The 26,020-nt window shown below is 38.1% G+C and overlaps 1 protein-coding gene across 13 annotated transcripts in view; it reads right to left on the reverse strand.

The window, feature by feature from the left end:
* Positions 1–3,089: 3,089 nt before the first annotated feature.
* PRPF4B (pre-mRNA processing factor 4B) overlaps positions 3,090–26,020 on the reverse strand; it is a 53,750-nt gene continuing 30,819 nt past the window's right edge. For 2 of the 13 annotated variants that reach the window (XM_038388456.1, XM_043508384.1), the window contains exons 7-15: positions 23,044–23,117; positions 20,486–20,576; positions 19,570–19,717; positions 18,450–18,587; positions 15,830–15,983; positions 9,795–9,909; positions 9,079–9,230; positions 8,389–8,475; positions 3,090–7,145 (exon numbers count right to left, since the gene is read on the reverse strand). In XM_038388456.1, coding sequence (XP_038244384.1) covers positions 6,942–7,145; positions 8,389–8,475; positions 9,079–9,230; positions 9,795–9,909; positions 15,830–15,983; positions 18,450–18,587; positions 19,570–19,717; positions 20,486–20,576; positions 23,044–23,117 — 1,163 coding nt within the window. In that variant the 3' untranslated portion in view covers positions 3,090–6,941. The remainder of the gene's footprint in view (positions 7,146–8,388; positions 8,476–9,078; positions 9,231–9,794; positions 9,910–15,829; positions 15,984–18,449; positions 18,588–19,569; positions 19,718–20,485; positions 20,577–23,043; positions 23,118–26,020) is intronic. The other 11 variants (XR_006279038.1, XR_006279039.1, XR_006279037.1 and 8 more) reach the window with 11 other exon arrangements.

Consider the following 26,020-nt stretch of genomic DNA (forward strand, 5'->3'; position numbering starts at 1 on the left):
GATGGACTCTGCCCTAACGAGCTTACAATCTAAGCAGAAGATAAGAGACAACAGACTGTTACAGACAGAAGAGGTAATGCAAGGAAACAATGAGAATATTGGTCAGTATTACAGGCGGTGGTCTCAGCATATCAGCAGCCTAACCGTTGCAGATTTTTGTAGGAATCACAGCCGAGTTTTAAGGAGGGTGAGTTAGTTTTCAGGTGTTTATGGGGAGCTTCTCCCAAGCATGAGGAGCAGCATGGGACAAAGCAAACTGCTTGTTTGAAAATAAAGGTTGGCATCACAGGCTGATCAGAGGGGGGAATCAGCATTTGGTGAATGAGATGGGATAAGTAAGACAGGAATAGGCAGTGAAGGTAAATCTTATGTTTGATATTATAGAGGAAGGAGAGCCAGTGGATGGATGCAAACAAATGGGTTATACAGTCAAAGTGATGGGCTAGGAAAGCGATCTTTGCAGCAGCATTTGGAATTGTTATGAGCAGAACAACACTGCATTTGTCAAGACCAAAGAGAGGGATGTTGCAATAACAGATTTGAGAAAGCCTGAATGAGAGTTTTAGCTGTGTGATTGGATTGGAATGGCCATATCTTCGAGATACTATTCAGAAAGAAATTGCAGGAGTTGGACATAGCCTGGATGTGATAATCTAGAGACAGGTTCAAATAGATGATGATGATCAGGTTATTAGCCTGAGAGACAGACGGGATGGTGGTATTGTCCAGCGATCAAGCAAGAGGTAGTAGGAAGGTCTTGGGGGTGAGGGTTAGAAGATTTAACAGCTCTGGTTTAGTCATATTGAGCTTGAGCCTGGAACATCAAAAAGGCACTGTTAGAGGGACAGGCCAATATTTTATTTTGGATAAGAGACCAGTCCAGAATAGAGGTAAATCTGAAGTTGTTGGCATAGAAATAGTATTGAATTTGTGTTTGCAGATGATATTACAGAGAGAGGAAAAGGTTAGAGGGAGAAAAGAGGACTAAGGACAGAGCCACATGGAACCCCCACAGAAAGATGTGAGGCCAGGGCCAGTAGATGAGGAGGATCCTTCAATGGACAGGCTGAAAGAGCATTTAGAGTAGTGGTCCCCGAACTTTTCAAAGTCATGTCCCTCCACTTACCTTTGTGCGCGTGTGCAGACACACACACCCCAGGACTGGGAGCGAGGCCATGGCTTGGGGGTGTGGGGAGGAGGATGCAGACAGGGGTAAGGGGGCCAAGGCTGTGTCTGGGTCCAGAAACGAAGCCGCAGCCTGGGGCTGAGATTGGGGGTAGGGGCAAGTGTAGAGCTGCAGCCAGGGTATGGTCGGGGGCCAAGGCTGGGGCCAGGGGCAGGGTGGCACTCTCTCCCCATCCCCCATGGGGCTGGCCTGGGCCCCACTATGCCCCCTGAACATTCCTCCGCACCTTCTAGGGGATACACCCCACAGTTTGGGGACCTCTTAGAGAAAAAGGGGAACCAGCCCAGGGCAGAGTTATGGAAGGCAAGGGAGAACAAGATCTTAAGAAAAGACTGGTCAACGGTATCTAAGGCAGCTGACAGGTCAAGGAGGACGAGGATGAATTGCTGGCTAGGAAATGGTCATTATTGTCTTTGGTGAGTGATTTCAGCGGAGTGCAAGCAACAGATACTGGATTGGAGAGAATCAAGGATGAACCTGGAGGAAAAATGGCAGAAAAAGATTGTAAAGAGCACATTCAATGAGCTTAGAGATGAAAGAGAGAATGGGTGGTAGTTGGAGAGGCAAGTGGGGTTGAGTGTGGGATTATATTAAGATGGAAGAGACTACAGCATGCTTGTGTTCTGACGGGAAAGAGCCAGAGGAGAGCATGAGATTAAGGGGTTAGGGAGGATATGAGTGTAAATGCGCGGAAGATGGGGTTTACTGGGGCAAGTGGAGGAGGGAAGGTCATGTATTTTGTCAATTTAGACTATATATTTGAGATATAAACATTCTAGTACAGACAAAAATAAATAGAGACTCATCAAAATTAGGACGTGGGGAAAAAGTCCACCCTAGCTGCAAACACCATCCTTTTGCACGTAGATCCCAGTCCAGACCGCACACTTCCTCCTTGAAAGCCTCAAAGTTTTTTTGCAGCATGCCCTGAAGATCATCAGATTTGGGTGATTTTTGACCCAAGGTCAAGGCTGGAATAAATTCAAGGCCCTTCACAGACAATGCCCTTCCAGCAGCTCCCTCCTCTTTTAAACAGAGCGGGCTTCAGCTCAACCACTTCTAATCAAAACTGCACCATTGGTATCACCTAGGGAGAAAGATGATCTCAAGTAGGCAGCTCCAACCCATTTAAAAACTGACCGGTCAATAGCAAGACCTTAAATTCCACCTGGCAATTAACAGGCAGCCAATATAGAGCACCAATTTCATGTGTTCAAGTGAGAAACTCCAATTAACAACTAAGCCACCACATTCTGCATCAGCTTTACTTTTAAGTTGATTTAAGATACTGTCCCATCTAGATTACACTGCTATAGTGTAACCTCAAAGTGACATGGTGAATAAGGTCTGCACCCAAAATAGTTAGAACTTCTTGGCTAGATGGAGTCAGCCAGCCATCCTGTCCAAGAAGCTAGTGAATCAACAATACACTTGAAAACAAATAGCAAGCACAACCTCTGAATTAAAGAGGCAACATAATCCTCGCCATTCCATCAGGCTGCTTTTCCCATCCTACCATCTTTACACTCTTATCCGAATTAAGCTACAGCCATCAATCTTAGTCATTAACAGTCCCCATTAGTGTAATACAATTTTTAATGTGTTTATCTTCACAAAATCCTGTGTACTATTACCCCACTTTACAGATTGGGAACTGAGGCACAAAGAGACTAAATGGCTCTTGCTCAAGGTCACACAGAAAGTGTGTGATGGAGCAGGTAACTGAACACCTCTGGTACCTCAGTTATTGATGCTGGCCTAAACTCGAGCAGATAAAACGGAATCTGAAGAATGACATTGGCATGTTACGATTTAGTGTATGCAAGTATTTGAAAAAAGTATTTAAAAGCTTTATATTATCAACATTATAAACAGAGCAAAAGTAAAAAACACAAGATGCAAATAAGTTCCAAAATCTTATTTTATTAACTTGAAACAACTGCCACTTTGAACATTTGCTGCTATAACTATGAGTTACAGTTGATGACTTAATACACTGTAGAAGATTAAGTTATATCTCCTGTATTCTCACAGAATGATCAGCCTTCTGTGTATGGATCAATATATTCAAAGGTTCTTCAGAGGTTTACTGCCACTTACCCTACATATGGACGGAAAAACATTATTAAAAGATGTGACAATTCAAAATCAAAAATTCATTAACAAATTTATTTTAAAATTGTTTTCAATTATGTCAACCTATATGTATTCACCTAAGCAACATAGATAACAAATGTAGGTAGTAAAGGGATTTTTAATATACGTTTCCTCTACATTTAATTCTCATCAGGGGGCCCAGATTCAAAAGCACTTTTAGTTTGTTTTTTGTTGATTTTCAGTCACCATGAGATACAGATCATGGGTTAAATGCTTGGGTTCAGCCGAGTTTCACTTCGCACAGGACCTGAGGTGTGGATGTATACCACCCTCATCCAAAAGCCAACTGCAAATGGCAGCTTCAGGGATTTTTCTATTTTGTACCAGTTTGCCACAGCTGGGAATCAGCAGAGTTAAGCACCACTCCAGTCACACATCCAACTCTCCCCTACACTAAAGGTTGAGAGGGAGAGGCGTGGCAAATAGGTAATTATGTCTCTATACCGCTCAGGAATCTTCCATGCTGGGGGAACCATTTAGCTGGATGTTCAAGCCAGAATTAAAACTCCTTTGTTCTGCCAGAAAAGCACAAAGGGAGCTGGAGGAGGGCCAAGGACCAGGATCCACTTGTTTTTCAACAATTTCTCATAACCCACCTCCCTAGTTACAATGTTTGCTCTGTTGGCTAAAGGTAAGTAAGAGATAGTATTAGCATATATAATGCATGTGCTACAATAAAATATGGGAACAAAATTTTGTATCCTCTTCTAGTAAAACCTTAAAAACGTCAGTGATGCTAAAATATATATATTTTACCGTCAAATTTGGTTGACTCCTTCCTAAAGGAAAAGTATCATACCCAATATTTCTCTTATAAGAAGAAAGCAAACAGATACAGTATTGTGTATCTTCCTACATTTGATCACAACAAAAATCACATCGACCAGAAATGAAAAGCACATCTTACATATAAATACCATCACAACAGAACTATTCTTAAAATTACCAATAGTGCTAATGAATGCTGTAAACAGAAAGATTAGACTGATAACATAAAAAATATTTTCATATCTTTTATAGGACAGAAACCTTTGTTCATGTCTTCTGGTGGTCGTCATCTTCTTTTGAGCAGCACCTACAACACAAAGAACAAGTAAACGAGCAACTTTATTCTTCTTTAGAATAGTTTTTAAAAGTTCTGTAGGTATAAGGTGCATTGTTTCTATTGGAGTTGACAACTGATTTCTTTATTCTTAAATAAGGATAGAAAATAATGGTCAAAATCAACAGAAACAATAGGATTTCACTACATCTGTGTAAAATTGCCACCAGAAGTGCTGGATATGTTATAGGCGTCACCAGAACAGTGCAAATTTCTTTGTGTGGAATTAACTAAGTATCTAGTTCTTCATTTCAGTAAGAATAAAATCTGCATTCTATTTCCTGTATGAACAAGCAATTTAATATGTTGAAGTAGGAACAGATTTACTTTTCATTAAAAATTAAAATAAAAACTGAGAAAAGACAGGTTGAAGGTTCAAAATTGGCATGTAACATCACCCATCACCTGCCTGCTTTGTAGTTCATTACATCTCCTTGGTGGGGAACACCCCACCAGCAGAATGACTGCTTAGTCTCATTTTCCATCCTTGATTGCACTAAGTGTGCATGTTTGTGCCTAGATGGATAAAGAAGTCCTATTTACAATTTGAAACGGGTATTACAAAAAAAAAACCCTAAATCCCTGTTTTTTCTATACCTTTTATGCAAATAATAAATGGGAATAAAAAGATGCATTTTTTATGGTCTCAAATTATATTTAAAACATCAGTATGGATTGGAAAAGTTTGATTCTGGATTCTTCATGTTGCATAACTAACTCAAATGTTTCAAACTATTTTTAACTTGTTGCTAAATGTTTATCTACACATGCTGTCAGAAATAACCTTGTTAGGAAGGTGAAGTTGGTGTCTCATCAAATCAGACCCATGGAGTAGGCGTAGAGTGGCCTGTGCCTCGCTTTCCTTTCTCTCTTTCAGCACCATCAAAAGGAAAAGTGAGAAAAATAGCACAAACATTAGTTAAAGCCTGAATTCAATCATATATCCTACAGGAATAATTTCATAACAATGAAAGCAGATAGACAGTATCTGTAGGTTTTTGGTTTGTTTTCTTTCTTTTACAATGATGATAATTAGAGATCTAATTAATGTAGTCTAATATCGCCTTCCAAAGATCATAACTTTTAATAATCCCTTTAATTAAAGGATTTACAGAAAAATGAAGGGTTTCTTCTTACGTATTACCTGATTTACCAGCACTGAAAACAAAATCTTTTAAAAATGGCTACAAATGCCTTGTTCACAAAAGACTTTATTATCTAATGATGCATACTGAAAACATACAGAAATCTGCATGGTCCACTTTACATGCAGCAGAACAATCTTCACTTTACAATAAGTGAGTGTCAACTGTTTTATGCAAGAGACAACACTGTCACATTTCTTAAAGAAAAGCTTCATTTACAAAAGAAATAAAAGGTAAAGAAGCAATTACCGCTTTTAAAAAGCAGCTGCTTTGTTCAAGAGTGGAAGGTTTATGCCTGTATTGAAAGACAACATGATCACAAATAATGAAAACAATGAACAAATGAAACACTTTTAGCATAAAGCAGTACACTTTCAAAATGACATACAAATAGTTAAAAATTTCATTATGTTGTCTATCTATCCTTTAGATATAAGGTCTTTCAGAATCAGATCCCAACATATGTAATTAGTAAATGAAAACTCTTCTGTAAGTATTGGTTCTATGTCATAGTGAACTATATTTAACAAAATGTATACAAAGTCTATAGCAAGTTGATTAAAAAAATTAAAGTAATAAGAACAGTACACTGAAGGCGCTCTATCCATCAAGTGCGCATTCTCCAAATTTTAAATGTGATGAACAGAAGTCGTAACTATGCCACAGTTGCAATGCCAGAAAATAAAACACATCATTTATCAAACATGCAGGGAATTCTGCCATAAAGCTATTGTCTCTCATTTGTCAGTTGTTCCAGTAAAATAACATCTTAAACACCAGTGATGTTGATGGTTTAGCTTACCTTCAGTGTACTGAAAGTTGTACACAACCTGCTTTAAAAGAGGAGACCATCCCTGCAGGCAGGCTCAAGAAGGAACAGACCCCCTTCGGCACTGACTACACCAAGGGCATGCTGCTGTGGCCTGCACACACACACCTAGGAAAACGTGAATATAAACAGCATTTATGCTGGCCATTTTTTAAAGACAAAAATGAAGCCAAGTCTGCTAAAAACAAATCAACCACCCAGTATTACTGTTCTTTTATAACAAGCTTTTTTTTTTTTTTTTTTTTATAATATATGAACTGCAACCATATACATTAGCATTGTACTTGTGTGCAGTCTTGGCAATTAAAACAGTTCTACAGTGAAAATTTTCACATAAGACACAAACAGAATTACTCTAACATTTCTAAAAGAAATATCAGCCTTGGTGTTAATTCAAATATATCATTCTTCCTCAACTTTGCAGGGGAAATATTTATGTTTATATACATTAATAAACTGCTGTGAAATTTCTTCAGTCTTTGTATCTTAACTACTCAAACCCTTTGGACTTCTTCATCTGATTTAAATTTTTTCCTGGATGAAGGCGTGTTGCAGAGCCTGGTTGATGCTAATCCGTTTGGCTGGGTCTAACATTAGGATCTGGTCCAACAAGTCCTTTAGCTGATGTACTTTTTTCCGCTGGTCTTCAGGGAGTCGTTGACACCCAATTAAGTCTGCTAACAGGTCCTTGGTTGGATTAATGGTGCTCATGACAGTAACTTTTTCCTAATATAAAAAGTGCAACCAACATTTACTTCTATATAAATTAGCACAGTTAATAAAACCACTATGAGCACAATAACAAGCACATATTCCAGTTAAAGAACACTCTCTCTCTCTGCTGTTATTCCTCCTAAATTTACTGCTGTCCAACACAAATTTAGTGTTGTAACTCTCATTATTGTAAATGTTATTTAAAGAAATAGTGAAAATTGAAGTAAGACTAGTAAATATGCTTTATGCCAAATGCATTCATTTTCTTGCACATCTCATTTAAGATCTGCTTCTCTAAATTTGAGACTCAGTGGATTACTATATTGAGAATTCTAAGGGAGAAAGCATGTTCTATACTTGCCAATTCGATGCATTCTTAGGGTGCACTCTAACGTTCAGTGGTACACACTATAATCCCTAAGGACATATCTACCCTACAAAATTATGTTGGCCTAAGTTACGTTGGTATACAGCCACCACAGTCATTGAATTGATTTGTGGTCCACACTATGCTCCTTGTGTTGGTGGTGCGTGTCCTAACCAGAAGCACTTGTACTGACTGTACTGTCAGTATGGGACGGCTTCTGAAAGCCAGTAACAGTCGATGTAAGCAACACAATGTTTATACTGACGCTGCATCGGCCTAACTACATTGATACTGACTCTATGCCTCTTGTGGAGGTGGAGTTTTTAAGTTGGCATAGTGGGGCAATTATGTTGAGGGAGCAAAATTTTAGCATAGACCCTTACATAGTTAAATTGACGTAAGCTGCCTTGCGTCGACCTAACTCTCTAGTGTAGACCAGGCTTAAGGGAGTATTCTATAACAAACATTTCACATAAAAGTTGCACATTTTCTAATTTTAATAAAACAAAGGAAGGCAGCAACATTAAGATTTATTCACAATTTCAAGTTAGGTTTATTCAAAGTTAAATTATATGAAGGAGTGTACTCAGTTTATGATTGAGAATAACCAGATTTTTTTAAAAAACTAAAATGCAAAGCCATAGGGAAATTCCCTGTTGCTAGAACATAATTTAACCTATCACAATAAACTCTCTGCATTCTGCAGGGGAAAAAAATATTTTAAACAGCCTTCACAATGTATCTTGGTACTAATTAGGACATTAATTAATAGGTCATTAATTACTGAATTTCTTCATAAACATTATTATAGTTCAAAAACTTTTTAAAAAATTATAGTTCACAAACTTTTAAAAAAATTATAGTTCAGTTAGTTCATTTAAAACTTACCCTTTCTGTTACTTTGTCTACTTCTATATACATGAAGTTGAGATTTTGATCGAAGTGTTGATCTTTGAATACACCTTTTCGGATCATCTGAAAATATAACAGAGGCAGGAGTTTTGTAAAGTACTTTGTCTTGAAAACTTTAGACTCATCATAACTGAAGATTACATCTACTGACTTACAGTAATATGAATTACTTAACACTTTTAACAGTCTTTCAGAGAACTGTGAGAAATGACTAGAACATAAGAACAGCCATCCTGAATCAAACCGATGGTCTATCCAGCCCAATATCCTGTCTTCTGACAGTGGCCAATGTCAGGTATATGAACAGAACAGGTAATCATCAAGTGATTCAACCCCTGTTGCCCATTCCCAGCTTCTGGGAAGACTAAACTGAATAAAATGTCACTCAAACCAGTTGGATAACACACACAGTTATTTTCCATTTACTTACGTGATTTATTTTTTCAGGTCGGTGTATAAAAGAGGTTTCTGCTTTCACTTAACACTTATAGTCTATGAAAAAGAAGTCATGTACTTTCACGTCATAACATTTATAATCAATACAAATTCTACAGTCAAAAGGTTGTTATATGCTGGCTGTTAAGATATCAGACCAAATTCAGTTTTTACTATGATGCCCATTACTGCAATTTCATATGAAATTTAAATGGTTTACACATTTCTTACCTTGTTTGGCATCTTTCCTTTGAGGTCCATGGCAAGTTTCAACATATGGTTATTGGTTTTGCCAGGAAACAGTATTTTTCCTGTATAAAGTTCATATAACGTGCAGCCTACTGACCACATATCTATACCATAATCATAGATTTTTCCTATAACTGAAACAGAAGAGTTTTCTGATTACATCAATTAATACCACAAAAACAGGCATAAACATAAAATCCCACAAGAGCAAAAAGATCTTATAAACCCAGATTTAGGAGCTACCTTAAAACTCATATTCCTAAGAAGAGTAAAGTACCAAAGGAAGAGAGAGAAAGTCTTTCCATTTTCCCATGACTGTGGGCTTTAACTGTATCCTGCCCTGGCCACCACAAAATAAAAAACAGTGAAACCTGTCAACCAAAATTACCCCTCCCCCCTGGAAAGGTCATGTGAGCTTCTGCTCACCAAAATCTGTCTGTTCTGCCTCTGCAACATCTCAAATCCCTGCCCGACTAGGACCAAACAATGAGCATCTCAAGCTCTCTTTCACCAGCTGCCAATGTGTTCTGCTACTGATAGATCACGGGACTGGCTACATTAAGATTATTGTTTTAACTTTGGTTTTAGTTTTTAAGATTATCTATGAAGCATCAATGTTCCAAATACCATGTATGATAATTACCAGTCAAGTATTTACATAATTTAAATACAGAGAGAAATATGTCAGATAAACTTACTAATTTCAGGAGCTCGATAAAATCTACTGACAAGATATGGTGTGATGTCATTATCTGCAACATGTGAAGCTGATCCAAAATCACAAAGCTTTAATATGGTTTTAGATTCATTCACCTGCAAATTAAATAAAAACTTTACTGGCACAGTGACAGTACATAGATTGTCACTGATGCTGTGATAGTACATAAACTGTCATATACCAGTAACAAGACAATCTCAAATCATCCAATAATCCCCTTAACTAACTTTAATATTTGTTCCCCCTACTCTATCTTGGTTCCTCATATTCTAATGAAACTGTAATACTGGAAATGACAATGAATGGCACTACATCATAAAAACTACTGAATTTAAAATTCATTTTTCGTGATCAATTTGACTAATTTTACAGTTATCTATAAACTGAGAGACTATTAAAAAACATTTCCAAATTTATATTTTCTCTCTACTTATATCAAATGCATGTGCTATTAGCCCAGCAAAAATAATCAGTTAATATGACTGACAAAAAAAATTAAAACCATGGACAAATATGTCAAAGAACTGTGTGTTCAATTTTTTTTAAAAAAAGATTTCTTCTATGTACACAGTAAGAATGACACCTGGTGAGAAAGGCTGGAATCTGCTCCCCAGGCTGCCATTCATGAGCCCGAACAATGTGCAGGATTAATAAGTGAAAATTATTTACGTGCCAATGTGTCTTACTTCTTCAAAAGAAACATACCCAAATTCTGAGCTGACACAAACTCAGAGTGCGCCTCCCCCAAATACAGAACCAATACACACATTTCAAATAGCAGTAGAGTCCTAGTCACTCTTCCCCCAGTCATCAGAGAAATGGCTCTTCCTTGCCATATTTGGCTTGATCAAAAGTGGGTCATATAAAAGGTCCCGAGGATCCCCTAAAACTTCACCAATCTACTTCTCTAGAGCAGAGTTTCTCAAACTGGGAGTCTCGACCCAAAAGGAGGTTGCAAGGCTATTGGGTTTCAGAGTAGCAGCCATATTAGTCTGTATTCGCAAAAAGAAAAGGAGGACTTGTGGCACCTTAGAGACTAACAAATTTATTTAGAGCATAAGCTTTCGTGAACTACAGCTCACTTCATTGGATGCATTTGGTGGAAATGTATTTCCACCAAATGCATCCGATGAAGTGAGCTGTAGCTCACGAAAGCTTATGCTCAAATAAATTTGTTAGTCTCTAAGGTGCCACAAGGCTATTGGGATCATCTTTTCCCTTGCCGCACAGCTAGGCAGCCGAAGAGCAGTGGCTGCTGGCTGGCCGCCCAGCTCTGAAGGCAGTGCTGCTGCCAGCAGCAGTGCAGAAGTAAGTGGGGGAACGGTATGGTTACTTAGCTCTGTAGGGATCTGCACTGATGCAGTGAAAGTTATGTCCAGTACCAAGAGTGGCGTGGGGAAGGTCATCACAGCCTGACATATTTTCAAAGCGGGGCCCAGCAAAAAATAAGTTTGAGAATCCCTGCTCCAGAGAATTGGACAGGGTAGCAGCCTGCGCAGAACTAGACAACATTCCCTGTCTGAAGATCAGTCCAGAATGTGCTCATGTAATGAAGGCACATAATTTTCCACTCAGAGTGCAAGAGAGTCACCTCTGCAATGCAGCCAAGTCCCAATGATCCCAAGCACAGAGCAAACAAAAGTCACTTCCATACCTGGATAGCATGAACTGCAACACTCAGCTCTGTTGCCAATCCAGAGAGCTGGCTAAAATTCTCACTCTCTAAATCTGGTATTCATACATCAACTTACTGTGTCAGTAATAACAATGCACATCAGAATTAGTAGTTATTAGCTAATTAATATTACATAGTTCATGTCATTTTTCGGGTAAATATTCTTATAGCTGGAAACATACAGCCTCTATTAGATTACCACACCACCAATAACCCTTAAATACCTCATATGCAAATGAAATGAATCAACTATAAAGACTGGCCAAAAGAAATATTCTACAAAGTTTTAGACTGTTTGAAATAGAATTCATGCCTCCAATACAAAGTTAGAACATTTGTTGAAGTCATTTACAAACATAAATATTCATTTTGTATGTACTGTAATAAAATTTAGAATTTTTAATATGAAAAAATATTCCAGTAGGACATATATATTCAAGTAGTCAAAAAACATGTTATTTTATTATGTGTTATATTATTCAGCTTTCACAAGTTGAAAAGGCATTTGCTAATATTAAAGCAATGCACTTCACTACTTTTCACACAAGTTTAAGTGTGAGACCTCACTGCACTCCAGAGCTTAACTTTACAGTCACTTGCCTCTGGAATTTTTTGATAGCAGGATTTTCTCTCAGAAAAAAGGGGTAAAGTTGCATGTGCATGTAGTTTTTTGTTTCTGTTTGTAGAATGAATGGAAAAGTGAAAACTAACTTTTATACACTGAAAAAAGCAAAATTCTAAATTGAGCCAGAACTTCTAGTATGACTAATACAAAAAACACCAAAGGGAAAAAGCATACAAGAATTTTTCAAGTTCTATTCAGAAACATTTGTGAATGCTGGAGATGACCCTGAATAAACTGAAGATATCCTCATAAAGGAGAGAACTTTATTTTTCTATTAGAACACATTGTCCTGTATGTGTGTAAATGGCTGGATGCCATAGAGAATTCCTTTATCAAAATGAGGATCGCACTGATGTTTTGGATCGCTGTAATTTCTAGGGGCTGCTGCCAACTCATAAAAGGACATTACTTTTTTTTTTTTTTTTTTAAATGATACTTGGATGTGAACTGAGGCCTTAAGATCTTTCACAGTTTGATTTCCTTTTTTGAAACGGTGCACTTAAGGCTTCTTGGGCAGACAAACTGAAAGACAGAATGCTTATTTTAGGATTCCTTACGTAAAGCCTTTGTTTTTCACAAAGAGGTCTAAAGATCAGCTTTAAAATATTTGGACAGTAGTATTCTTACTCATGAGGGCAATTTTTAAAACTCAATATTTTAACTATGTTATAGGTGGAAACCTCTTTCAGTCATTGAGTAAATAGGAAATTTTAGAAATAGAAAAGGTCTTAAGTTCTTGCCTGCTCACTTTTTTCAGACATCTATTTGGTTAAAATGATTATACTACATTGTTAAATTTATTACAGATTATTTCAACCATGCTAATAAGAAGAGATATCATCTTGGGGGAAAAAAATCTAATCTCATTCTGTGGCTGGACAGACCACAGATTAGTTAAGCCAAGATCAAACTTTGTAGGGAACATAGAAGAAAGTCCTGATTGAACCTTAAAATGTATAATATAACTTATCAATCTGAGCACTTAAATTGGTTTCTGGATACTTGTGTGGAGAGCTAGAATAGGAGTTTTTGACTATTCCATTTAACTTAATCCTCTTCATTATTTCAAGTCTTTATAATCCTTTATAATACTATTATAAGTCATGCTTCTAAGCACTGAAATTATTTCTTAGTTGATGCTTTCAAGAGAACGGAGGGAAGCCTTCCATCAGTTCAAATTAGTCAGACTTCTCACCTTAGATAACATTAAGGGAACAATTCAGATTTCCTTCAGGGGATTCTAACTCAATATATTTGGTTTTTAAAAATGTATTTAAGAAAAGCTAAGTTATTTTAACACAGTTCAGCCAGAGAGAGATATATAATATCTATAATATAGTCAGGTTAGAAAAGATTAATCTCTTTGAACAATCAAATTAAACAAGATAATTAGGCAAACTGGATTTTCCATTCACGCAAGCTCAGAATTGGGAGGGGAGAATCAAGTTAACCCTAGCTGTGCCTTAGGCCTTGTCTACAGTTATAGCGCTGCTCTAGCGCTTAGTGAAGACACTACCTATGCTGACGGGAGAGAGCTTGCGCTGTCCACACGGGGGGCTAGGCTGGTATAACTACATCACTCAGGGGTGTGGATTTTCCAGACCTCTGAGTGACATGGTAATATCAACAAAAGTTTGTAGTGTAGACCAGTGGTTTTCAACCTGTGCTCAACGGACCTTTGGAGGTCCACAGAATACGTCTAAGTATTAGGGGGTAGCCGTGTTAGTCTGTACACACAAAAACAACAGGGAGTCTTGGTGGCACCTTAAAGACTAACAGATTTATTTGGGCATAAGCTTTCATGGGTAAAATACCTACTTTTTCAGATGCACCCTGAAGAAGTAGGTTTTTTACCCACGAAAGCTTATGCCCAAATAAATCTGTTAGTCTTTAAGGTGCCACCAAGACTCCCTGTTGTTTTTTGAGAATATGTCTAAGTTTACAAAGGGGTCTGGCACCTCCATTAGAAATTTTTTAGGGGTAGGCAAATGAAAAAAAGAGGTTGAAAACAGAATTACAGACCAAGCCTAAGTTAACCTGACTATTAAAAACAGCTTTTTAACATGTTTTTATAGAAGCAGAGCCAAATTTCTTATTGGAGGCTTCAAAGGAGTTATACTACATATAAATTTGGCCCCCTCTCCCTCCTTTTTTTTTTTTTTTTTAAACGGCCAGGGTATAAATTTAAGACCTGTATGGCCCTCAAGTCAGTTATTTGCATAAAGCTCAATGGTAGAATATGATTTTTACTCATTAAACTTTCATGTATTCTCTATTATTTGTTCAGTATCTTATTGTTCTACTCAGCATCCCTCCATGAAAAAATAAGCTCACATTTAAAACTACTTATTTCTGCCCTTTGTTGCTTTCTTAATTTTATTTCTCTACCTTCACAGTCTTTTATTCTCCTTCTGTCTATCCCCTGCATTTCTTTCCCTACAGCAATTCCAAATTCCTACTTTGAGAGTTTCACTTCCACCCCATCCCATCCACTAAAGTAATCAGCACTTAAATAGTTAATGTTAATATTTAAAATACCATGATTATGCTTTAGAGCAGCAGTTCTCAAACTGTGAGTCAGGACCCCAAAGTGGGTCGCGACCCCGTTTTAATGGGGTTGCCAGGGTTGGCGTTAGACTTGCTTGGGCCCAGGGCTGAAGCCCGAGCCCAAAGTCTGAGCCCAAGGGCTTGAGCCCTGGGTGGTGGGGTTGAGGTTACAGACCCTGCTGCTTGGGGCTGAAGTCCTGGGGCTTCTGCTTTGGCCCCCGGACCCAGTGCAGTGGGGCTCAGGTGAGCTCAGGCTTCAGTCCTCCCTCCTGGGGTCGTGTAGTAATTTTGTTGTCAGAAGGGGGTCGTGGTGCAATGAAGCTTGAGAACCTCTGCTTTAGAGTTAACACCCCAATAGGATTAATGAAGGATAACAGGAACTTAATGGATCTCAGATATCGTTTCAAATTGATGCACACTCAAAAGACAGTTCATTGCTTACACCAGGTTCATATTTAGGTTATTTTCACAACCAAGAAGACTAGAAACTTGCATTTTTAAGTAAGTGAAAGCTCAGATTCTGTAGGATTTGAATCTGTCATGTGGCCCACAAATACATCAAGCGAACCAAAAGCAACCTGCGTTCTGGTGTTTAACTCCCATGACGCTGTGCCTATCCTCTGCTGCAAGGGTACAGGGAAGAGAATTTAAGGAGTCTTTCCCATTCCCCTCATACAAACAAAAGGAATCATCTCAATTTAGAGCCAGCTAGCATGTTTGGCTCTTGCAGCAGACATGTCTTTGCTAGCACTCACAAAAAGGGAGCATTTTCTACCATGCTCTCAAAAGAAGTCAAAATCTTTCTTCTCAGAAAGAATGCTTCCTTACTTTGCAATACTGAAGCCCTCTTTTTAAAGAAATATGAGTGGAACATGAAGGTGGATCTGGGGAGTCGCTGTGCTGGTTTAAAGGATAGAATTCCAGGTTACTAGGTTATGTTTAGTGTTAAAGTTTTTTAATTGGAAGCAGAGAATATTTGATTGAATTACAGTTATTTTCTTATTTACTATTTATACCATGATGATTATATTTTGTCCCAATACAAAATAAAAAGCTTTTTTTCTGAGTAAAAGGATGACAAAATTTGGACTTTAAAATTCAGATAACGCCCTTTTCAAACAAAAATGTATTTTGCACAGGCTGTCTTATAGTGTTAAATATTACTTACCAAAATATTGTCTGGTTTAATATCAGCATGTAGGATGTTACATCTTTTAAGTAGTTTTAATGCCAGGAACAACTGCTGGCTGTAGGACCGTACAGCTTTAATGTGGAGACCGACATCCTTTCCATACTTTTTCAGTACCTCTCGTAAATTCATACTATTTATGTATATAAAAATGATAGGAAAAATATTAAGCAAGGAATAGCATATTTATATTTTAATAATCAATTTTAAGTACATAAACTAATTCTCTTTTAGGCAGTAGGAAAAAAATCACTTAAACCAGACCAACTTGAAATAGATTCCTTGTCATCAGGCCATATACTGAAATAGAAATCTCAGCCAATAAGAGCAAGAGATGCTATACAGTTACTGACATGACTGTGCTTATCTAGCAGTTATGCAACTTCATTAGGATTCACTGAGGGTCTCATTTGTGTAAAAACTATGATAGTTTCTCAACAGCTGTATGGTCTTTTGTAAATTTTCTCAAGGGGCAAAATAGGGCAGGAAAACATATTGACTGGACTTGGGGAGGAGAAATACAGAAGTTGAGGTGGCCATGTTGGTTGTTGGCATAGGCAAATAGATTGGCTAATATTTATCAAACTAGCAGATCAAAGGGACTTAACAACCAAATACAGCAGAGAATTTGAGGACAAAAACATTTCTGCATGCTGATAACTTTTGGGTGCTCCATAAAACAATATCCTTTGGTCTCAGGTTATTAATCTAGTTGTGACTCGCTGTACCTCCAAGTAGCATCCTGCAACTTCCATATTCATCATTGTGATATTTAAAACAAATGGTTGTGAAATTTAAAACAAAGCATGCCATCTAAGATATCATATGAAAGGTCACGATCCACTGAAACCCACTGTTCTGTCAGAATATGTATATCATTAGAGTGTATGAAATTATGAGATTTTGCTGCTTGGTTATTATCGAAATATGTTGTAAGTTTGCGAGTTGTCCACTGCTAGTTCTTCAGTGACAACAAAGGAGGTGACCAACACCTGGGCGGGCACTGAAAGATCATAACGACCGTTAATGAGCAGGGGAGTTGTAATCAAGGGATTTACAATGCTGTAAGAGGGCTGAGCAAGCATCACACAATGGGAGATTGCTCAACTTGGTGACTCGGCAAAGCCCACCAGGACATGTCTGGGTCAGTGTTTTCCAGGCACATGACTGAGAATATAAAATAGGGGAGAGTGGCATCATGCTTTTACTCTTCTCCTCCCCAGCCTACACTGGAAGCAACAAGAATGCTGGGAAGACAAAGACTTGAACTGAGGAGACTGGTCCCAGGCTTAAAGGGGAAGCCTGTGCTTTAAGACCTGTGGCCTACCTGCAATATCCAGTAGGTGAGAAAAACGGCTTGAACCAAATAGTGCCTAGTCTAACATGGTTTAAGATTTAGACTACACACTTACCTTTTATTTTCTTTGGCAACTATCTCTGACCTTTTGTGCCCATCACTTATAATCACTTCAATTCTATCTTTCTGTAGATAAATCTGTTTTATGTTTTACCTAAAACAGTGTCTTTTGGTTAAAGTGCTTCAGAAATCTCAGCTGAGTTTAAAAAGGCTAGTTTGTGTCCTCTCCACATTGAGGGAGTGGCAGACTGGGTAATGAACTTATACTGGTTAGGCTTCTGACCAGGGCAAGATGGTACAGTTCTGGGATGCAAGGCTGGGGGATTGGGAGATTTTCTGGTGGCTTTCTCTGTGTGATTTGAGAGGGTCTCAGGGAGCATTCACGCAACTTAGCTAGGTGTGGGGCTCCACATGCTGTTGTACTGAGTGATAACAGTGCCTGGAGGGATTTGTTGCTTGTCACTAGCAAAGCAGTGTGAGAGACAGCCCAGAGTTGAGAGAGAGCTGGAGAGTTAAGAGGGCACAGCAGTACCCCAGTTCCAGGGTATACCCCAGGGATCCCGTCACAGCATACAATTATTACTTCATAAACCTCAATATTGCTTTCCCCAGGATACATGGAATATTACTTGATAGTACACATACAAAGCTTAGGATTCATAGTACTCTGATAGTCTTGGTGTAGAAATGTAACCCCAAAAGAGTTGCATAGTACACATTTTTGAGTCCACTGCCATAAAATACCAAGTACAGAATCTAGTCTGTCACAAGAAACCTGAACATTTATACCATTTTAGAGAACAAATTAAAGGTTGAATCACTCTATTGATCGTTTTTCTCTGAATGTATCCTACATAGTTGTATACACACAGGTAACATGTCCCCAGACATACTTAGCAAATGATATGAATGCATTCTGAACCTCTGAAACCATCCCAGATGAAGAAGGAACTATGAATGTTAGGAAAGAAAAATATAGTGGTAAAAAGAATTGCCAATTGTCAGGACCAGATGTCACCCTGACACTGTCATTTTAAGTAGATTAAAATAGTGTAGTGGTACTCTGTATATTTGTGAAGCGGTTTTTGAACTGATTTCCTTAAGTAAGTTTACCGACATATTAAGAGCAGAATGTAAAAAGTCCAAATGTAAAGAAAATGTACAAGTTAAGAGTACAAAAGATTAAAATGCACTTAAATCTACTTTCATTTTTATACACAATTCAGTTCATATTCATTTTACCTGAGTGGTTCAAATACCAGACAGAGATGCTGTTTGTGATAAAAATGCCTGAACAATCGCAGACAATGAAATTTGTCATCTGGATCTGCATCATTGAGCTTCTTCAAAAATTCCAGTTCTTTGAGACCAGTTTTTTGCCTAAAAACAAAGAAATACATTTTGGACCCAGAACTTATTGAAATTCTATACATCACATCCAACATGAACATTACGTTGGCTGGCTCTCAAAAAGTTAGGAAGGCAGTAACAGTCTTATGGTTAACACATCCCTAAAAGTCAAAAGATCTGACTTTTAGTCTCAACATCTATTGTCTTTGACAAATGACTGGACCTTTTTGTGTTTCATATGTCCATATAAAACCTCTCTGCCTTTTCCCACATGTAAAATGGAGGTAAGACTTCGCCCTACCACCCAGGGTTGTGAGGTTTGACTCAATACTGGGTTTTGAGAGAGTTGCTGTTTAAAAAAAAATAAAAATCAATCCAATATCTATTTAACAAACTGTACTATACTTGTTAGCAAATCTTCTGCTGAATGGGTTGCACATGATACTGAGAGTTCACTTAATATTTAAATTCACATCCAGATTCACATTTAAATATAATGGAATTATAATTAATGGAATAACAAAGTAACAAAATAAGAGATTTTAAAATCGTTAGTTAAAATAGATAGGGGAGGTTTACACTGAAAATCTTCATGGAGAAAGGAAAGAAAATTACAAAAGCAGTGAACTTTCAATTCACAGTATTGCAACTATGCTGGATAATATTGTTTACTGTAACCTTTACACTACCCAACAAGGGACTCTAGCTCTCAAAAGATCTGCAAACAATTTACTTTCCACACAGGCAAAGTCTTGCCCCTCTGCTACCAAATATTATTAAAATGCATAATTATGTATAGTAATCAATCGGATTTTGATTTCTATTGACTATGATAGACCTGAGATTATTTCACTTGAAACATCAAGTGGGAATAAAACCAAGTACTGAAAGATTTTCTAGAAATTTTTTTCAATACATGTAATTAATAAGATTATTATTAGCCCCACCTTTATGATTAGATTATTAGTGCTGTAAATCCCATTATTTTACTATTTAACAAAACATGACTTACATTAGTTCATTGTTCCTGATTATTTTGACTGCCACTTCTTGATTTGCTCTTGCCATATCTCTGGCTCGCACTACGTTACTGAAAACTCCCTGGCCAGTGTAACCATAAACATTGTAACGTTTATCTAGAACTTCACCTATGTTAACACCTAGGAAAGAAAATGAACAGGAAAATAAGATAAATTCTGAGCTACGTACACACAAGTAGAATAATTGACAAAAAACTTCTCTGTATAGTTCTGAAAAAAAAAACAAAGATACACAGTGCAGTCACTTAATTATTGTGTCAAGTCTACAGAGCTTTGTAGCTAGGTTTGTGGAAATCGTGGGGAACTGAAACTGTGCTTCCTTTGGTCAGGAGTCTTTTCATAAACAATGTTAGAAGTTGCTTTTCCATTTCATCCCACTACAAGAAACGTTTCTGTTGGTCTTTATTAACTGCTGCTGAGTTTAACATTGAGTAGTGAAGAAATGTGCTCACTGAAGCGCTTCCATTCTGAGTCCTGGGTGACAACTACAGCACGATGGGCATCAAGGTTCTTTGCATGCTGTTTTTCTTGGTTTCAGATCATGGCAAGCGTGCTGACGTCACCCTTCCTTCTGGAGGGAGATCTCATGGCTGTAAATAACTTTGGATAGGTTTTAATTTCACTTTGACTGTTAGATTTTGTGATACACCTGTGAGCAGTTTGGCAGAGCAGTATAGTGCAGGAGATTCTGTGACACACCTGTGAGCAGATTGGCAGGGCACTATAGTGCAGGAACATGCAGCTGCTTTGGGTGAGCCACACTTTAAGTGATGGCACTATGGTATGCAATTTCAAAATAATTTTGCAGATCTTTTCAATAAGGTGCTTTTACATTTAGCAACCCTATTTTAGACAACAATATAAATTAAGCTGGCAAAAAATACTTACGATAATAGCCTTCTGCATCAGTCCAGTTATCCCTGAGATTGGGGTTTTCTTTGAAGTCTTTTCCAAAGCCAGCAGCCCTAAGACGAGCACTCTGAAATAAAGCAGAGAATTAGCTTTTTTATTATATTCAAAATACATTTTTGTATACAAGTGTGATTTTTCATAACACTTACTTATGAAAACTAGAAATCCATTCAGTTATCTATCATCTCATTCCTAACAAATATTCTTCTATTTCTACAGTTCAAATAATAAATTGACCTTTCAGGAAAGGAAGTATCAAACACAAAATATCCCTTAAGCACCAATGTATGAGAATTATGAGAGAAAAGTCAATAGAACTACTACTAAATATAGAGATACGTAAAGCTTTTGTTGCTACCATAAGTAAAATTTAGTAAATCATTAATGTACACTCCAAGTAACACACAAGATTTGTGGTCTCTCCCCCAGCTTCTCGGATAGTTTTAATTGCAAAATACTACAGTGTCATATTATTTAGAGTTCAATATTTTTACCAAAAAATACTACAATATATTTATTAGTAAATTATCAATTATAAATAAAACTAAAATATAATTGTCAAAATTAGAAAAGGACATTCTGAGGTGGTGGTATGCTTGAATTTTTTTGTGAAATTGCTTCTTACTTCATTCATAATGGATATTACTATCAATACTGTGAATCAGCAAGAGACAACTACAAGCAATATATAGCCATCAATATCAGTATGACAAATTTAAAAAGTACAGCAGACCCTCGCTAGAGCGCGTGTTGCTATAGTGCAGATTCGCATATAGCACAGTCACAGCGATGGATCCCAAATTTAAATTGGGATCCATGGTAATGAGGCCCCTGCTATAATGCAGTACCGCGCATGGATCCCAAACCCCACGTTCTAGCGAGGATCCGGTGTACGTACAAAACTAAAAAAGCACTTTCAATTAAGTGATAAGCATTTCCCTTCCAGAAACTGTCAACCATTTATAAACTGTTTTAAATGGCACAATATCAAGTACTTTTCTACATTTTATTTTTATTCTTTATCTCTATTGTTTACATCATGGTTGTAAAACCTTGAAAATAAAAATATTTCCCCAACAATTTTACCTTTTTTCCATTTTAAAGGGTTTTCCTTTGTTGTTAATGGAGTGGCACTACAATGGCTTTTTGTTATCCCTTTATTTGTGGTGACATCACTTATAATTAAAGAATGACATTTGGTATGAATCATTAATTCTATGATTTTTATGTTTTGTTTCCTTAAAAGAAAAATCCATCCTTGACACATTTTGGGATGTTTGCATGTAAATAAGCAGGTCACTGAATGTACATGCAAACATGATGCTTTCAAAGCCCCAAATATCCCATTCGATTGCATGTATGTATTGTAAATTATTTAGTGAAAATACTGCAGAAATGACAACACTAAGGACTAGACTGATGTTTGCTATATGGGAGGCTGTGACAGAGTGCTGGGAGGATAAGTTAAGCAGTAATTAGCTGCCACACCTCCCAAAAGGAGGAGTGAAACATTTAATTATTTGATCAGACCTGAGGAGTGGAGAAGGCTCCTGAGCTAAGAAACTAATTATCCCATTAGCTGAGAGGACAGTTAAAAAGCACTGGAAAAAAGAAGTAAAAGAGGAGGCTAGCAGAGCCTAGAGGACGCAAGATCAGCGTGGTCAGATATATTTCTCTCCCTTCCCCTGGAAAAAGGGCTAAGGACTAGAGAAAACTGTAGACAGAGTTGATGCACAGGATCTTGCTGGTGGTTTTGTGGAGGTAATATAACTAAAACTCACAGTGGTGCTAACAAACAGAAAGCATCAAACACTGTGAGGGATCTCAGGTTAGGAGAGGAGCCTGCTCTGTTACAGAGGCATACATCCCCCTTTCAAACACTAAACTACCAGGGTAGTCCAAGACAACAGTATACATGAAAGGACATAGGATGCTAAGTGCCACCTAAACTATGTCATGAAGATTGAGAGAAAATAAAAATATCCTGAACCTATAAGGAGAACCAAGTAGATTAATTAAATCCTACAGCATTTTTCCAAAGGCAATGTTGTAACTACAAAACCGGTCTGTGACTAACAATCCTGTCTCCCTTTGTCTGAGGTGACACTTACCATGATGCCCACCTCACTTCATTTTCCCAATTATGATGACAAACTTACAGTCCTATTTATGAGATTTTTGTACAAATTCTGGGAGTAGCTTTTTTGTTTTTTCGTATATTACTTTGTGCTTCCTCTGCAAAGACAATACACAAAAGCCATTGCAGGTCCTGCATAAACAATAGGCAAAATCCCCCAGTGTTTATCCAGGGAAAACTCCCATTTACTTCAGTGAGAGCTTTCCTGGATGGTACTTATAAGAATTTCAAGATCTGGCTCAATGGACTTTTATTAAAGTTTTCAGAAGATATTATCCACCTGATTTTACAAATTTTAGTGAGTCAAAATTCAGGCATAAGCGACTTGACAGTGTCTCTTTAATAACACAGCAGTGAGCAAATAACGTGCATAAATTATCATTCTAAAATTACCTACATCAAAGTATGCAGCAAACATATCATCCGATTCTGTGAACATGTCAGGAGCTAATAGCTTCTTCTGAGCTGAGCCTTAAAAGGAAATTTACATTACTCAACTTGAAAGGAAGAAATAAACTAAAAGCACAGATTACCAACAAACAGAGGTATTCTGGTGTGTTAGCAGTAATCTTCTCTATATTAAGAATCTACATTATACAGCATTAAACTTATTTACTAGTTATATGAGACTACAACCAGGCACTTCTTTTACCATTTCTCCTAGATTATGTTGGTTTATGATATATTCTTTTACATAATTAACCTGTTTAAAAATGCAACACAGAGCTTAAAATCTTTCATTTGCTTAAAAAAAAAAAAAAAGAAGCAAATATCTCAATTGAAGACAACTGAAATGGCTTTCCAACAATTCACGTAACAGGAAAAAATTCTGTATTCTACACATTCCTATGCATAATCTGTAGACTGAGTATATAACTTGGATTTTTTTTTGGCCAATAATATGAGGTACTTTATTAAAAATTTTAAACCCCCAAAACTCTTTCCCTGGAAGTTTCTCTCTCACAGCCAGAAAAAAATCTTCTTGACTGGATAGATAAAATAGCTGATGGTATGTTCTATTTAAAAGAAACATTTTAAAATGCAGGCAAGATTATCCCTTTCTTACCATTTAATCATCTTTAATGTCCCACAGATATTTTATAGGGTTGATAAAGTAAAAGAAAAATACATTAACGGTGCATGTTAATGAAGACAGAACTGGAATTATATCATAACATGTTAAAGTATAGTAATTTTAATATTTTGGAGTAAGTTACATGCATCCCTGCCAGAGTATTGAGGAACCATTTCACCTAGCATTACACCCCCAAATCCTGAACTTTCAAGGCCCCATATGACAGCCCCCAGCCTCCTTATGATAGATGACTGGACTGGAATCAATTGAAACCAATGTAGGCCCTTAATCAAGCAGAGAGTGCCGTTAAGAGACGGAGGGCACTTCACCCTACTTCTCAAATGTCTTTCATTTTAGTCCCAAAGTTACCTACATTCCACAGAATTTGGTATTCCCTTACACTTCTACTCTTGAACAATATCTACATCAGAAATAAAGGAGAATTAAACTGAGATTATACAAAAGCTGTTTATGCAAAATGATGAATCCAAAATATTGTGTGCCCCTTCTCATTTAGTCTCCCTTTCCCCCCTCCCTGCCTGTCCCACGCACATATCGCATCCCACATTTGAACTCTGGCCATTTGCTAGTCCCGATGGCAGATCATACTGCCTCCACAGGAGGTCACAACACAGATAAAACTTGGTTCTGACAAGCAGCAGGGCAATCTTTTAAAATTGGCTTTCATTTTATGTTTCTAGTTATTGTAATACCCACCCTTAAAATCCTAGAACAAAATTATTTATCGCTTTTTAATTTTAAGTACTACTACTTTGACTTTCTCTAACTGTATTGTCTTTAGTTTTTATATTGTGTATTTCGTATTTTAATTATTTAGTATTTTAATTGTGTAGCACACAAAAGTGTGTCTTGGCAGGGTGCTTTCTAAATACTATTATTTTTATATTAGCTTTTCAATTTAGCAAACTGATGATTTGGTGTATTTTTCAGAGTTGAAACAAGATTATTCTTTCTAGATAATCCTACCACAATCAGCAATATTTGACAGAACTGCGCACAGCTCTAGAAAAAAATATTTTGTTAATCAATGGTTATAAAACCAGCAAGGAAGCACTTCTTAACATGCTACATGCTGGAAATGACTGCACTAAATTCTGCCATCTAGTCCCTCTGTTACACTGATATAAAAGAAGAGGAAGCCAGTTTGTTGGGGGGGGGGGCTCCCTAAACACACTAACAATAGGACAAGAACTTTTCAGAATATTCAGCGGAGCGCTAGGATAAACTACCAACCTCAATGAGGTGCATCCCTAAGAGGTGTGCGGTCTGTGAGCCAGAGGGTGCACCTAGCCTCTAAACCAACTAGTACAATTGCTGCATGCAACAACAGGTTGAACTGCACTCTGATCTTGCTCAAAAGAACAAAGTGTGCCCCACAGCCCCAGTTAACACACTACTCCTGAGGGAATTCTGCGCCAACAAAATTAAAATTCTGCAAAATTCCACATATTTTATTTGCCAATAAATAAATGTGGAGGCTCCAGCATGGCTGTGGGGTGCACAGGCCACTGGCTGCAGGGAGATGGGAGATCACCGTGCATCCCTCCCCCGCCCCAGGACATGGACTCAATGGTGAGGCTGGACCTGATTCTGACACTGTGCAAGGGCTGGGCCTGCCCCACCAACACCCCAGGGCCATGCCCCTCTGTTCCAGGCACACCAAGGTAGCAAGCAAGAGGGACAGAGTCTTGCACACATGCACGCCCAACCCTGGCTCCCAATCCCGCTGTGGAGCAGCAGACTAAGCCTGACAGGATCCAAATGTGGAGGGGCTTAGTGTGGGAGGATCCAGGTGTAGGATGAGAGGGTTCTGTGTGGGGCAATCTGGGTGCAGGTAGCTCGATGGAGGGTCTGGGTGCAGGGTGGATCTGAATGCACCCCCCTGGTTGGGGACTTCCAGGTGCAAGGGGAATGGAACTCAGTGGGGGGTCCAGGTGAAGATGGTTGGGGCTCAGCAGGGAGGTTCCAGGTACTGGACAGCAGGGTTCACTGGGGTGGGGGTTTGAGTGCAGGAGGCTCAGCAGGGGATGGTCTGTGTCCAGAGGTGGGGGTCTGGAAGCAGGGTGGTGGGGGTCTGAGTGCTGGCTCCGGACGCAGGGGATGAAGCTCAGTGGTAGGGTCTGGATGCAGGGGGGCTCTGGATGCACGGGGTTGGGCAGACGCGAGAGCAGCTCCCCATACAGTGACCCCTTCCCCAGGGCCGATGAGTGATGGGGGCAGGAAGCAAGGGGCAGGGGGGTGGGGCATCGGCATGGTGTGGAGCTTCCTGGGGATGGGT

This window comes from Dermochelys coriacea, chromosome 2, assembly GCF_009764565.3.
Source record: "Dermochelys coriacea isolate rDerCor1 chromosome 2, rDerCor1.pri.v4, whole genome shotgun sequence".
In the NCBI taxonomy this organism is placed as follows: Eukaryota; Metazoa; Chordata; order Testudines; family Dermochelyidae; genus Dermochelys; species Dermochelys coriacea.